This window comes from Galleria mellonella, unplaced genomic scaffold (genome assembly GCF_026898425.1).
Source record: "Galleria mellonella isolate WM207_F2 unplaced genomic scaffold, CSIRO_AGI_GalMel_v1 utg171, whole genome shotgun sequence".
Lineage (NCBI taxonomy): Eukaryota > Metazoa > Arthropoda > Insecta > Lepidoptera > Pyralidae > Galleria > Galleria mellonella.
Window position 1 is genome coordinate 3,127,066 of NW_026442014.1, and position 15,403 is coordinate 3,142,468.

General features: G+C 35.0%; 4 protein-coding genes across 4 annotated transcripts; 3 read left to right on the forward strand and 1 right to left on the reverse strand.

Annotated features, from left to right (window-relative positions):
• Positions 1–1,783, forward strand: LOC128200206 (uncharacterized). The gene is made up of 3 exons (XM_052892860.1): positions 1–154; positions 891–1,527; positions 1,622–1,783. Exons 1-2 carry the CDS (start codon positions 94–96, stop codon positions 1,517–1,519), a joined length of 690 nt encoding a protein of 229 aa, XP_052748820.1. The 5' UTR covers positions 1–93; the 3' UTR covers positions 1,520–1,527; positions 1,622–1,783.
• An 808-nt stretch (positions 1,784–2,591) lies between these two features.
• On the forward strand, positions 2,592–5,120 carry LOC113518410 (uncharacterized). Its single transcript, XM_026903319.3, has 2 exons — positions 2,592–3,822; positions 4,328–5,120. Exons 1-2 carry the CDS (start codon positions 3,756–3,758, stop codon positions 4,567–4,569), a joined length of 309 nt encoding a protein of 102 aa, XP_026759120.2. The 5' UTR covers positions 2,592–3,755; the 3' UTR covers positions 4,570–5,120.
• A 2,018-nt stretch (positions 5,121–7,138) lies between these two features.
• Positions 7,139–10,633, forward strand: LOC113518487 (uncharacterized). Its single transcript, XM_026903445.3, has 3 exons — positions 7,139–7,330; positions 8,824–8,950; positions 9,450–10,633. The coding sequence occupies exons 1-3, from the start codon at positions 7,264–7,266 to the stop codon at positions 9,595–9,597; spliced, it is 342 nt and encodes a 113-aa protein (XP_026759246.2). The 5' UTR covers positions 7,139–7,263; the 3' UTR covers positions 9,598–10,633.
• A 1,078-nt stretch (positions 10,634–11,711) lies between these two features.
• On the reverse strand, positions 11,712–14,250 carry LOC113518027 (uncharacterized). The gene is made up of 3 exons (XM_026902776.3): positions 14,040–14,250; positions 12,688–12,899; positions 11,712–11,882 (listed from the first exon to the last, which is right to left on the reverse strand). The coding sequence occupies exons 1-2, from the start codon at positions 14,191–14,193 to the stop codon at positions 12,694–12,696; spliced, it is 360 nt and encodes a 119-aa protein (XP_026758577.3). The 5' UTR covers positions 14,194–14,250; the 3' UTR covers positions 11,712–11,882; positions 12,688–12,693.
• Positions 14,251–15,403: the final 1,153 nt, after the last annotated feature.

A 15,403-nucleotide genomic window follows, 5' to 3' on the forward strand; every position in this document is an offset into this window, starting at 1 on the left:
GAGGCTATCAAAGTATAGGCACGGACACCTAGTCATGACATAAGCTGAGGTGTATAAAAGCTTGAGTCTGGCAGCTGAACAGCACAGTCCAAGATGGCGCGGCTTGTTGTGGCCGCGTTGGCCTTTGGCCTAATTTGCATTCATGCAGCACCAGGTATAATAATATTTTTGGATTTTATTACATTTATTTATTATTATTTTCTTTTCTAAAGTATTAAGATACTTCAGAAAAGAAAGCAATGCAAACGCTAAACATCCAGACCCGAGGATCTGTATGTTTAGCGTTGCCTCGCCAGGTGCCCGTTGTTCGGTTCCTCATTCCACAAGGTGTGTCAGTTTGAGAACCATAATCATGTACAATTTATTATTACATTTTTTTTTATACCACTGAAGTGGCAAACTAGCATATGGCCCACCTGATGGTAAGTGGTTACCGTAGCCTATAAACGCTTGCAGTACCAGGGGCATTATGCGCACGTTGCCGACCCTGAATAAATCACCGTATGTTCCGGCATAGTACTTGCTACCCCTCACGTTCCCGTGGGTATCGTGAGAAGCTACTAAGGGAAGTTAATAGTCAAGGATCATCCCTTGATGGCCCTCTACCAAAGATCGAGAATTTGCTGCCCATGCAGCGGCGTCCCTCTTAAAAGCCTTATTGCGGTTGCCAACCCGCCTGCTAAGCGTGGCAACTACTGGCAAAACTCTCCTAATGAGGAAGACTTACATTCATCAATGGACAATTAAGGGCGTTTGTATCATAAATTTGTTATTAATTTTCATATTATTTACAAATGTGTCGTATATTGTACAAGAAGTTCCGATATAGTTTATAAACATTAGCAAATATATAGCAAAATAAATGTTAATAAAATTATTATATATTACAGAACATAACCGCGTCCGGCGAGGATACGGAGGCGGTGGCCTCAGTGGAGGTGGCGGCGGTGGAGGCGGCGGAGGATTCGGCGGAGGCGGTGGTGGCGGATTCGGAGGTGGTGGCGGATTTGGCGGCGGAGGCGGAAAAGGAGGTGGCCTCGGAGGCGGCTTAGGCGGCGGAAATGGAGGTGGTGGAGGTCTTGGCGGCGGACATGGCGGTGGTCTCGGCGGCGGTAATGGAGGCGGTGGCGGCCTTGGCGGAGGCCTCGGCGGCGGTAACGGAGGCGGTGGCGGCCTCGGCGGCGGACATGGCGGCGGTCTTGGCGGTGGTCTCGGCGGTGGAAAAGGCGGCGGCGGCGGACTCGGTGGCGGAAGTGGACTCGGTGGCGGAAGTGGTCTTGGTGGCGGACACGGCGGCGGCGGTGGTCTGGGTGGCGGCGGCAGTCTGGGTGGCGGCGGCGGCGGCGGACTCGGTGGTGGCGGCAGTGGCGGACATGGCGGACATGGCGGCGGCGGACTGGGTGGTGGCGGACTGGGAGGCGGTGGATCTGGCGGATATGGCGGATCAAGTGCGAAAGCTAGTGCTAGTGCTAGCGCTAGTGCGAAATCTGGTGCTGGTGGATACGGCTACCACGGTTAAATCTGTTGGTGAGTTCTAGAAACAGTAATGTATTTTGATTTAATTGTTTACACTAAATTCTTTTTAAGTTATATTTTAATATTTGAATGTTTCTTGTTTCAGAAGTGAATCATCGCATAGGATTGAATACCAGTGATACACAGTAGGAAATTCCAAAAGCTCAGTGTGATAATTTATAGTGATACGTTTCGCCATAATATTTGTACATAAAATATATATAAATAGTTATATATGTAACAATAATATAGCATATTTTGTTTTAAAGTTTACGCATTTTATTCTATTCCCGAATTGAATGAATGAATTCTGCGGCTCTGGCCGCATAAATTAGGACAGTCGCACTATCTTATGTTTAAAAATTTTAATATGTTGACTAATAAACATCCAAACATACTTTCTTATTTTTATTATTAATAAAGAATGTACATACGTGGTAACATGTATGATATTAACTGCCGCTCTGAGAAATGTTAATTAAATTAATACTAATGAGATATTAGTTAATTATAACTAATTAAAATTGTAAACTGACTTTTTAACGAAATTAGTAAAAGACTTTAACGACCTCTAATGATTCATAAACTGACTCCGAGAGGGACTTTTTTTAAATCTGTACTAAGAAGTTACTTAGGTAATCATTAACGACTGAGTGCGACAGTAAATGCAGAATAATCTAGTATATTACAAGATATTAAACATGGGCATAATGAAAAATATTACTATTCGAAAATGCTAAAGTTTACTTGGACAAAAATATTACATCCTTTATTTCTTTTTTTCAATCATAGATTAATATCAATTTATTTATTTACTTTAATAATAAATATAGCTTTCCCTAAACTAAACTAAATAGCTGTAATGAAAGAAACAAACGTGTAAAAATAAAATATTTATAACTAGCTGTAACCCGTGGTTTCGCCCGTGGTCATGTTGAAATTTGAAATTGAAAGAATTACATCGCTGTTCGATTCTCGATCGGATCAACTCAGAAACAATTCAAACCCAAGCCATTTGCTGCTGTGTACCCAGATATACGTTGTCTAGTTTCTTAGCTCGAGGTACAAGCAATTGTTACATTTGTGTTATATATTATTTAAATACTATAAAACTTTTTATTATACAATTGATGGAGAAATCGGCGGACATACAAAAAACAATACAGTGGAACGTGGATACTCCTTCTTTTTTAGAGTCGGTTAAAAACTATCCAACATCTAGACAAAACTGGTTTTCTAGTCGCAAAAAAATAAGACATTTATATGTATTTGTTGGCGTAGATTAGATACAGCGAAACATTTTAATTATTAATATTCCATTAAGAGGCTACCTTGTAGTGCCGACATAGAATGGGCCACCTTTTACTTTCCCGTGGGTGTCGTAAAAGGCGACTAAGTTAACTCAATGATCAAAAGATGGCCAGCAGCGTCCCTCTTCACCAAAACGCGAATTAATGTTTCCAACCACCTGCCAAGCGTGGCAGCTAATGGCAACGCCCTTCTTATGAGGGAAGCTTATGTAGATAATTAACGGCTTCTACAAACATACTTCGTTAAGTAAATATATCTTTATCCTTATCTTAATATGATGATGATGATGTAGGAATCTTTTTATTATTATTTCAGCCCTTAACTGTCCACTGTTAAACATAAGCCTTCCCCATAAGGGGAGTTTTGCCAGTAGTTACCACGCTTGGCAAGTGTAGTATATTATGTTCACGTACTGGCCACTAATAATTTTGTAAATACTGGCCGGTAATAATTTGTTCTATTTATTCTTCCAATGAATAAATTAGTGTTTAACCAACTCGCTTGCGTATCACTACAGCAAGCGAGTTGGCTACCGCAGTTAAGCTTTTACAAATGTTTTAAGAGGGACGCTACTGCCCATCCCTTCACCATAAGCTTCCTTAGTCGCCTTTTACAATCCCTACGGGTCTTATACTTATCACAGTCACATAGGTATTTTAATTTAGAGAATATACTCATTTTTATTTGCAATTTTTTATCTTTAAATTGTTAGGTATTACGGAAAGCTATTTACAATGCCATAGAGCGTCGAACAATCTAAATACGAGTGCACTCTCTGACGCCTAACTTTTTTACACATTCCAATTTTCCTTGAGAAACGAATGTAGCTACTAAATATAGTCAGAAACTGTAAATCTAGTAACAGTTTAGTAGTATTTAAAGAGATCTTGTAAATGTTAACGATTAAATAGAACAGGGAAACGTCCAAGATGAAACGTATCACTTTAGTCGTGTTGGGTTTACTAGTTTTGGTAGCTTGTGTATCAACACACCCAGGTGAGTCCACCCAGATTATTCTAGTCTTTCGAAAATAAATATGATAAGTTTCTCTTAAACTTAAATTAAGTCCTACCCGTATGTCTCCCGCTGAAAATCAGTGCTGTAGCTCTTCAGTTACAGCATGACACTGAGTGGGGATCATTTCGGCAAACATTGCGTAACCACTTGCGTAACACATATTTTATCAATCAATCACTTTTATCAATATTAATCACAGAATATCTTACGTATAAATCTACTATTTTATATTTGCACCTACTTCTCATTTTTATCATCAAATACATTTTTGCCATCAAAATCATAACTTTCAGTAACAGCTTAATAAGAATATTATTGCATAATTAATAATTTCGAATTTAACATTGAAAATTGTTGAATTGTTTTTGACAATTGACAGATAATTACTACGTAGCTGTACTTCGTTCTGAATGATCTCAATAACCTATGTTAATAACCCAAAATATTTGTTAATAACATATTTTTTTAATAATATTTTTTATAGGATGGAAAGGCAAAGGAAACGATGATAAAAATAAAGGAAGCAAGGATGATGGCGGCCAGAATAAAGACGCCAAAAACGATGGAGGCAAAAACGACGGCAAAGGTGGTGGTGGCGATGGTGGAAAAAGCGGTGGTGAGAAAGGTGACAATAAAAAAGATGGCGGAAAGGATAGCAGCAACAGCGACTCAAAAAGTGATGAAAAATATGTTGTCAAGGGAGCTTTCTATAAGAAATATTGGTGATAGCCTGTGGAAAATTTAAAAAAGAAAAAAAAAACACGTTCATTATTTCTTAAACTGATATTTAATGTAATATTTATTATTAATTAACAGTTGTGCCAGCTACCCACTTTTATCTGTTCTCCTTTAACTAAAGGTTGTCTGTAAGAGATTGCCCTAACGATAAGACCGCCTTTTGTACCTTTATGTGTATATTTTAAACTGTACTTTATGCTATTGTATTTCACTTGAATTTTCTAATTGTCATGCTATATTTTTATAATTTTGATGCAATAAAGAGTTAAATAAAAAAATATAGGCAGGCACAATATTTAGTAATAAGTAAATTATATAAATAAATTGTTATTCTGAGCAAGTGTCACTTTTTCTAAGACATTCCTACGTAATACTCTGGTAATACATACATAATAATGTATTGGAGCAAATCGTACGAGTAATAATTTTACTTATAGGTGTGTATCTACTTTACATTCCTGGTTTACAAATTTATTGATACATTGAGACCAAGAAAATATATCTATTAAAAAAAACTATACCTACTACGTACAAACTAGATATTTACCTGTTGTTTATTAACCACAACGTTCGTGAGTTACTATAAAAAAGTTAGTATTATTACTTTATCTATGGAGGTATTCAGAATATCTGTTTGTATCTACATTTTAATTTTTAAAACAAAAAAACGATCGAGTAGAGAGCTTATTGAAAAAAGAACAAATGGGTCTAACGACCGACAGACAGACAAGGTCAGTGAGAATGGTGTTACCGTGCACACGGAGGTACGCATTTTCGCATTATTTCACACTTATTACAATAGTCATAAAGGTCAAATTATAACAGGAAACATTGAAAAGAGATGTAATTACACTGATTCCAAGATTAAGGACTAATAGAGCAGTTGATTTGAAAATCAAAACGACGCATATCTGTTTGAAAAAAATAAGTTCTTATTTCATTATAGATAAGGATTATATTTTATAATAAGTAACCAATATAAATATTGAATTATTAGAATTTCTTAAGGCTAATCTTAAGGCTATGTTGTTTTGTGTTGTTATTTTGTGTATTGTGTTTTCCGACCAAGAATCTTACCTTGGACTTCATCTATGAAAAACTACTGGCTCATGGAGGATCCAAACAAAACAAACTATCAAATTGATTATTTCTCATGAGACATAATGAAAAATAAGTCTTCATTTGGTCGGTATATGTGTAACTTCCTTCTGACCACCCACTCACACATACAAGCGTTAATAATGCATCGTTAATAATAAATAAAAATAAGTAAAAAGAATAAAAATCGTTACATTATAATGAGCGAAAATAATCGTCTTGACAAGTTCTTATTTTCAGATATGTCTTTTTTCAATTATTCACGATGTAAATGAATATGATCGTAAAGGGTTTTTTTAATGTGTGAAAATGAAATGGTAACTGCGCCTGCGCTATTGGTATATGCTGACTACTAAGCCCAAGGTGACGAATTCCACAATAATTAACTACGATGGTTTTCAAGGGGAACCGCGTGGAGGTCGACCTTAATATACATATTGCTAGCAATGGAGCTGTTAGGTACCCAATACTAACAATCCGTTTCCCCCGTAACGAGGCTGTTAAATCCTATTACTAACAATCCCTTTCCCCCCTGGTCGTAGGAAGCATTTTGATGGATGATAATATAATGGTAACCCCGCTTGAGCTAATGGTATGTGCTGGCGGGGCACCTGTGAGGGATGGTAGGTAAGAATGAAAACACCTGTCAGTGAGCACGATGGCTTCCAGGGGGGAGCAGGTGGAAGTCGACCTGACAGAATATATTGCTAGCAATGGGACTGGTAGTCCGCATTACTAACAATTCCTCGCCTTTGTACATTATGTTTATAATGAATTGTAATTTACAGTATGTTTTGTACAATAAAGAATAAAGAATCCCTTTCCCCCGGTCGTAGGAGGTTGTAATGTTTTCATTACAATGTGAGTGATATCTTAGGAATGTATCATTATTTTTAATTGGTAAAAATGGTATGCACTTGCGTGACGGATTATAGGTACCAAATTCAATAAGAATTAACAGCGTTGGTTTCCAGGAGAAACCAGAATGGTAAATGGAGCAATAGGGCTGTTATATCCCATCATTAACAATGCCTTTTCCAACCCCCTTAGAGTGGGGGAAAGAGATTGTTAGTAATGTAGACTACCAGTCCCATTGTTAGCAATATAGCTTATCAGGGCGACCTCTACGTGGTCCCCCCTGGAAACCATCGTGCTGAAGTCTAGATGTATTCATCACGAAGGGCTAACTGACCTGCCTTTTCATTCTAGCCTATCATGCCTCACTAGTGGCCCGCCAATGTATAAGGTTAGCACAGGCGGCGTTACTATTCCATTATCAACCATTGAAAAAAAAAACCCTTAGAGCTGTATCAACAAACCACGCACTCTTGTACTCACAACTTAATCATATAATTGCGGCCACTTCAATATTGACTCTTGGACAAAGTCAAGGGCGAATTGATCAAAACAAATTGCCGAATTATTTTGTTTGTGACCCCTTTGTGTGTCCATCACGGTGTCGCCAAAACATGACAGTAGTTGACCGTGACGCATCATCATTTGTGATGCAGCGTGTCCATCCTGTCTGCTGTGACCATATAAAATGATGTCTGAATCGAAGCAAAACATAGTTGGGCTATCACCATGGCGAAGGTGGCTCTAATACTGACGCTGGTGGTGTTATGGTCTATGGCCATATCTGCTATTCCTGGTAAATATTTTTATTTAATTAAAGAGACGAACAGTGTTGCCAAATACAAGTTTCTGAAATATAAAGTGAAACTGAAATCCGAAATGAATTTAGCATTCTTTCAATGGAATGTTGTACAAGTGGAGCTAAACAAATTTTCATAAATAAAAATTAAGTTAGTGTGCCACAAAAAAAAATGTCATTATAACAAATAATACAAAACCAGTTATTTTTAATTTAAAATTAAACAACTGAACCGATTTTGATAAAATTTCAATGGAACCAATATGTAAGTGATCTTATGCAATACAAAAGAATTTTTCAAATTGATCACCAACTAATAGTAACAAACATATAAAATATAACTGAATTGAGAACTTTAATTTTGAAGTCGGTTGACAATAAATCCAATAAAAAAAATTTGATCCATCCATTACAACACGACGCGTCCACCTGTCAACTTGGTATGGAAGATTCAAAATTTATTCTATCTATATTTATTGTGCAGTAACTTTTATTTATGGATTTAACATAATTTATAACCACGTGAACGATAGGTATTATATATTGCTAGACAGAGATAAAAAGTAGCTTACGCCCTCCATACTAATCACAAACGTATATGCAAAGTTTCATGACAATAAATTGAACCAAACACCGTACTAGAAGAAATTAGCGTTCACTAAATATTGCAGTATTATAAGAGTCGATTACTACTTTCTAACAAATATGCCATCAGTCTGTTTGTCATTTTAAATATATTACTTATAATTTATAAGGGTAACTGGTCGGAAATTTTAAATCTATATTGGTTGAAAAAGAAATATAAGTACGATCCCAAGCATTGGGATTTTTAAATCACGTCTGAAGAATTATTACCTCTCACAAAGCTGATGTACGTACTTATTATATTTGTGTATTATATATAATATATATCTATCTATTTATATGTATTTACTTATATATATTTTATTTATTTATTTATACCTATTGGTCTTTTCAATTGTAAAGACATTTTATTTATTTATTTTTAACTATAACATTTAAGTCGATTGGTACACATGTATGACTGTAACTACTAATGAACTGTCACTTTTCTCATATTGGATTTGCTGGATGAAATCTCTATTGGAGATAAGCTCGCCTTTGTGCACTATTATGTTTGTTTTTATATTTTAATCACCTTTTGTGTACAATAAAGAATAATTTCCTATTTGTAATTGGTTTTTATAAATATTTGCAATTACAGAAGCATCTGTTTAAAGACTACTAACAAGAATTATGCTGACAGGTCGGCAAGATATTATAATATTTTAATGTAAGAATACCATGATTGACTTACGTGAATTTTAGTCGAGAATGCTCAACTAAACTATATATAATACACGTAAAATATTATACATAATACACATATTGACTTACAATTCAATATTATTATAATAACAATATAATGATTTAATGATATGTACATAATATTATTAAGATGCCTACTGTTAACACACCATAATTTCTAGGAAAAAGGATAAGACGCGGCTACAATAATAGCGGGTATGGTGGCGGATACGGACGCGGGAGCGACGAGCGGGACGCTAGTAATAGCAACGAAAGCAGTAATGGATGTAGCAGTGAAAACAACAGAAAGTATGCATGGATGTTTTTCTTTTCTTTTGTATAGTTAGGTTTTAAGTCGAATCAAGTTAAATTAATTCGTTTATTAACAAGAATGGGGAATACATTACTTAGTTTAACTATTTGCCAATTTGTCTTAGGTAGGTATAACAATACAATGCTTGTACTATCATAACTACCAAAATATCAAGTAATTAAAGTTATTCGATATTTTGATAGTAAATTAGCCTGCTTCAAATCTTTTAAAAAGAAAATACTTCAAATAACCCTATAACGAAAGTTTTTAAAGGTATTTTAGTGTAAGTATATTTGTTACTTAATATTATAGGGCGGATTATAAAAAAGACATATAATACTTTATACATATATTATTACACGCGGGTAATGCCGTAAGAAACATCTAGTATACATACATATCATCATCATCATATAAGCTGTTAATTATCTATTACTGAATATATACCTACATAATACGTAATACAATAATACATATATAATGTAAACCTATTAGTTACAGCGGCAGTCGTGAAACGGCCTACAATAGAAACGGACGGCAATATAACGACAACGCTCGAGGCACGCGGTCGTTCACAAAAGCATCCGCTTCCGCCGCCGCTAGCTCCTTTAGCCAGAACCTCAAGACTAACAATGTGTCTTAGATTCAATGCGAACAAAAACAATGAACATAGTTCATAATTTGTTTTATTAATTTTGTACGCTTTTACGATTGTATATTGTATCACTGTAATTACAACTTAATATTTTTAAAACTTATTTATTTATTTATTTATATGCTTTTGTACATTCACTAATAGTATAGATATTAGGTTATAACAAAAATGTACACAAGCGGACTTATCCCTTAAAGGGATTTTTTAAAGTCACTTTGAGAACCCAAAACGAGAAAGTGTATATAGGGTTTGTATATAAAGCATAACATATATGTATACTTATGTTATTTTTTTATAATTGTTATAACTGGACAACGGAAATTTAATTAATCTAAAATAATTAAATGAATCGTTGTGTAGTTAATATGTAAATAATTAATTACACATTATTAATTTAAAATTAATTATTATAACAAAAGTGTATTTAAAAAAGCGTATACATATATTTTTACATGGATTGTCATCATGATATGATCTCTGCCTACTCCATACAACGTGAACTACTAATAACATTATCAAGTACCTGCACGCCTACTTATATATGTTTATATCATAACTGGACAACGGAAATTTAATTAAGTGTAAAAAAATAATTAAATGAATCGTTGTATAGTTATATGAATATAATTAATTTTACATTATTAATTTAAAATTTATTTTATAATCAAAAGTATATCACGAAAGTATAAACCTGTCTTCTTATATGGAGCTTCACCATGGTATGATCTTTATTTGCTCCATAAGACGTAAACTATTAATAACATGATCAAGTAACTGCACGCCTACTAAAACATAATTATTAAGTAATTCACATTGTTACTACGTAGTATTGTCGTTAATTTATTTTTAAGCCAAACATGATTTATCTATTCATATAATGATATACCAAAAAAGTAATTTTAAATGCAATAAACACGAACAAAGACTTATTTTTTCTCTCTATTATTACTACTCGATCTGATAGGCGATCTTCTCAAAATTACCGTAATTAAAATAATAAGAGGTAATTAATATTAACTAATTATTATTAATAATAATACATTAACTACGAATATTAACAAACTTGGTGATTTAGTGCTACCTCCCATTATCTACGGGTTCAATTCCCATATAATACAAGAATTTGTATTCATGTGTGTACGTTTGAATGGTCTAAGAGATTTTATATATTATACAATATTTTTTAACAAGATTCCGATATTTCGGCAGTATACAACTTTGCCGTGATATGCCTTTAAAATGTATTTCTCATGCAGTCATTTTTTACATTAAAATATTTAAAACATTTTTTGTTATAACTCGCTAAATAACAAATTCAAGCAACATTTTAATTCTTTTTTTTAATCTCCAAACATACATTTTTAAAAGACGTAAGTAAGACATCTATAATTCCTCTGTGCAACTAACAATTTATTTGCAAATCCTACGCTGGAATACTAGATATATACGATAAGGCTGATATACCTGAAGAAGGTAAAAGCCCTTAAAAATTTAAAAAAAGAATCATAGAACAGTTTATCATTGACTATTTTCTATAATATATTTAATAATTAACTATTATTATATTATTATTAGTAATTGCATCTTTTCAGAACGGTTAGTTCAATTTAGTATTTTATTAAGAGAGAAAAATATTCGGAATTAGTTTTTTGCGTTCAATTCGTAAGGTCGTAAGGTCTAGATTTAGAATACACATAACTTTGCGACATAAAAAAAGAATATACATGTACAAGAATGTACATTTAGAATTATTTTTTATACATGCTACATACAATATTCATTATTTAGGACCCAAAATAACGGAAACTAAATTTTCGATATTTTAAAGTGCATAATATTAGAATAAAGGCACAGGTTTAATTTTATTCTACATTAAAGTAATAATCACTTTCAGAGACAGGATGATCTCTACACCCTAATCACCAATTCGTTCCCCAAATTCCTGTCTTTCAATTTCTAACCTCAAACCTCTAACTCATCATAAGTTACGACATGAAAAATAAATCTACATATTAAAAGAAGTTATTGGAGGAGAGTGTTAATTTTGGCCTTACAATAAAGGAAAAAAGAAGGGAAATAGGATATAATTATAAAACAAAATATATAGATTGTGGACCATTTATATTTATATCATTAACAATAATAATCTTTTAAAAATAATCTAACATGTTTATTATAACATATCTATCACGATATAATACATTGGATTGCGGACCCTTTACTAATAGAAGAAAATTTTTACAACTAAAATAAATAATAATGTTACGCCATATCTGAAACAAAGAGTAAACATTAATCAAACTATATAAATAAAAAAGTCTTAATACTAATGAGTAAATAAGAGTGTCAATAAGAAATTTAAATTTATCTAAATTTAATGTTAAAATTTTATTTAAATAAGTACCAAACAATCACACCAATCTTCTCAATTCTAAAATCCCAAAAATGGTCCTCAAACTAGGATACCCTGTGTTATAAGAAACCAGGTGCAACCACAACATCTGGAGATATCTGGGTTATGGATTAACCCATATATACCCCAGATTAACCCAGAACACCCTACAGAAAGTTCAATTCCTGAATTAGCCCTACCAGGAATCGAATTCGAGGCCTCATTTACGCAAAGCAAAATCACAACGTCACCAAGATTGTCAATGAGACGAACATGCAAAATTAGTAAAGAAGGCCCTAAATTCTAAGATAACATAATTCGGTGGACTTGTCATCATCATCATATAATCCATTAACTGTTCACTGCTGAACATAAGCCTCCCCCTGAAGGGCTTTGTCAGTAGTTGCCACGTTCGGCAGGTGAATAGGCAACCGATGTTAAGCTTTGGCTAGGAGGGACGCTGCTGCCTATCCCTCGACTATTAAGTTCTCAAAGCTGAGAATGTAAAATGAACTTTCTACTTCACGTAAAAACTACAATGAATGTAAGATTTTAAGAAAACTGATGAAAGATTGAAATCATGAAGAAAATTGAAAAGTTTCTTTAGGACTCGCAACGCGCAAGGTCTATGCTAAATTGCCACTTTGTGACATAAAGAAAAATAATAAATTAATTAATTAACTCACCTGTTCTCAACCTAAACCGACACCGCCGACTGAGCCTGAGCTGGCGCTAGCCGAGGACTTGGAGAAGGACTGCGAGCCGGCGACCGGGTAGCCGATCCCGCCGAGCTGCCCACCTTGCGCCGGGCCGAGACCGCCGAAACCGCCACCGCCGCCGCCGCCGCCACCGCCGTAACCGCCCAGTCCTCCTTCATAGTACCGCCTCACTCGCTCACCTTTATATAATTGGAATAAGAAACATATACCATATTTGGGAATGTGGAAGAAGCGAAAGAGGTTTGTTTGAATCGAAGCATTTGGCTTTCTTTCTGCCTACCCTAATGGGAGACAGGCGTGACAGATATGTATGTATGTATGTATATTTGGGAATATATTTTGAAAAGAGGAAAGAGTTTGGGGTCCTCCTTTAATGAAATTTACATTCTAAATTACGGCCAATAAGAATACTCCTGTGCTGTACCTAATTCTGAAAATAGTAGGACGCCGTTGACATATTAATAAAATATTTTGATTGTTTATTTTAGTGGATCGAATTATACATAACGAATTTTATGGATAAATATTTAAAACTTTATAATAAATTCTTGCTATCAATATACATTTATATTTGAATTGGAAGTTACAGAAGTTTTATTAAGAAAAGTGTCTATCACTTTCTAAGAATGGATATTTCGCCAAGATCACTGGTACTGCCAGTAGGATTTTAATAATTCTTTTTACATTCAATAGCTCATTTCACAAGGAACATTGGAGACTATTGAACATCATAATATAGCAACAAGCAAAGCCGCGGAATGAAGCTAGTTATGTACAAGTAGAGACTACAGAAGGGGGTTCTTTAAAAAAGGTATATTAAGGTATCTTCAGGATCTTTTTTTATGGTTGCGGTACAGTATTTAAGGCATCCCGTCCTCGCTATTGGATACGGGCGACGAAATGCCTATACAAGAGGGTACATGGTGGGCACAGTTTAGACGCAATATTTGAGGAGCATTAGGAAGGTACTACGGCCGGATACTGCAACAAATGAGTATGTGGTCGGCCGAACTGGCGACCTCTGCTGTCTACCGGTCCCCAATTCGAGGGACGACCGATTACTGGCCGTAAAAGATGACGCAGGGCGTCTATAAAAACACACCAATCATATAGTTGCATCACACTGTGTAAAAATGATTGAAAACGGCTTATAGAGAGCGGCAGAAGAGTAAAGCGGTTAGGGACTGCGAAGAAGTAAAAGAATGGTCGACTACCGGGCACGCGACCACCCCGGGCATTGTTGCGGCCGCGCGTCCGAGAGTCGACCGGCCATAAACCGCTGTGATATACAAAAATGCAAATGTATTGGAAACGTTTACCTGGTGCGGCGAGGCTGGTAGCAACCAACACAGCCAGAACCAAGAAGATGATATGCCTTGCCATGTTCTCGATCCCGTACTCGACTGATGCAGCAACTAGTGATTCCGACGGTTTTATACGACACCCAGCGCACCTAACAAAGTGTCCAATCATCCCGGGCTGTTAACGCCAAATCAATAAATTCACAGTCATGCTTTTTTTCGGTAATGACGTATAGTGGTTCGTGGTGACAAACGACGCCACTGAACGTGACGCCATTGAATGGTGCTCTTTTTCGGGAAATACAAAAAGTATGTCCCATCCATTCCTATTTTTTTTAATAAGCAATAATGGAATGGTAACCCCGCTTGCGTCATCAGTAAACGCTGGCGAGACGCCGGTGAGAAATGATAGATTAGAATGAAAGCAATACAGCTGATCCTAATGAATTCCACGTGAATTAACCTCGGTGGTTTCCAAGGGGAATCACATAGAGATTACCCTAATAGGGTATATTACTAGTAACACAGCTGTTAAATCTCCGTTACTAACAATCCCTTCTCCCTTCTGTTCCTATTTGGCATGGTTGAATACCTATATGCCTAATATAATTTTTAATAGTTCCTACTGTCATATATGTTCATGCCACATTTTATAAGACAAGCATATTGACTACTAAAGTGCTCTATCCATACTTACATCTTTTGCTTCTACCCCATTTAGAACTCATCACATACAAGCACACTCTCAGTTCAGGAATTTGAACATGGCTCTCAGTAGTCGATCTAAGTGACTATGGCATATCAGTGTAGATATCCCGATTACTGTACTGATTACCATATATATACATATTTTACCTTTGGCAATTTGTCTCGCCGTATGGTTCTGGCATAGAATAGGCCATCCCTTCCTTTCCCGTGAGTGTCGTATGAGTCAACTAAAGAAGGGCGAAAAATGGGCAGCAGCGTCCCTCTTAAAACATCTCTAGAGCCTGACTGCGGTTGCCAACCCGTCTGCTAAGCGTGGCAACTACTGGCAAATCTCACTTTATGGGGAAGGCTTATGTTCAGCAATGGACAGTGAATGGCTGAAATAATAATAAAAAATAATAAATTTGTCTCATGGGACTTAGGACATATCTGCTGTGTTGTTAAGATTAATTTTGATATCGCCATTGATTATCTGTGTACTACGAGATTTAATATATTATGTGTGTGTGTATTGTGTATGTAAATTTACGTACATTCGTTTTAAGAATATTGTTACTAATAAATATTTAATGGAGCAAAAAAGTCCGAAATAAAAATTAATATTATTATTATTAAACAAATGACAATATAATTCTAATGTATAATTGAAAATTTGGAAAATTTTTACTTATAAT

Excerpts from the sequence above, each read along its gene's own strand:
- LOC128200206 (XM_052892860.1), top strand. The coding sequence starts at position 94 with ATGGCGCGGCTTGTTGTGGCCGCGTTGGCCTTTGGCCTAATTTGCATT. Across the intron at positions 155-890 it reads TTGCATTCATGCAGCACCAG|AACATAACCGCGTCCGGCGA; the intron begins GTATAATAATAT and ends TATATATTACAG.
- LOC113518410 (XM_026903319.3), top strand. The coding sequence starts at position 3,756 with ATGAAACGTATCACTTTAGTCGTGTTGGGTTTACTAGTTTTGGTAGCT. Across the intron at positions 3,823-4,327 it reads TTGTGTATCAACACACCCAG|GATGGAAAGGCAAAGGAAAC; the intron begins GTGAGTCCACCC and ends TATTTTTTATAG.
- LOC113518487 (XM_026903445.3), top strand. The coding sequence starts at position 7,264 with ATGGCGAAGGTGGCTCTAATACTGACGCTGGTGGTGTTATGGTCTATG. Across the intron at positions 7,331-8,823 it reads GGCCATATCTGCTATTCCTG|GAAAAAGGATAAGACGCGGC; the intron begins GTAAATATTTTT and ends CATAATTTCTAG. Across the intron at positions 8,951-9,449 it reads AGCAGTGAAAACAACAGAAA|TTACAGCGGCAGTCGTGAAA; the intron begins GTATGCATGGAT and ends TAAACCTATTAG.
- LOC113518027 (XM_026902776.3), bottom strand. The coding sequence starts at position 14,193 with ATGATTGGACACTTTGTTAGGTGCGCTGGGTGTCGTATAAAACCGTCG. Across the intron at positions 12,900-14,039 it reads TACCAGCCTCGCCGCACCAG|GTGAGCGAGTGAGGCGGTAC; the intron begins GTAAACGTTTCC and ends AATTATATAAAG.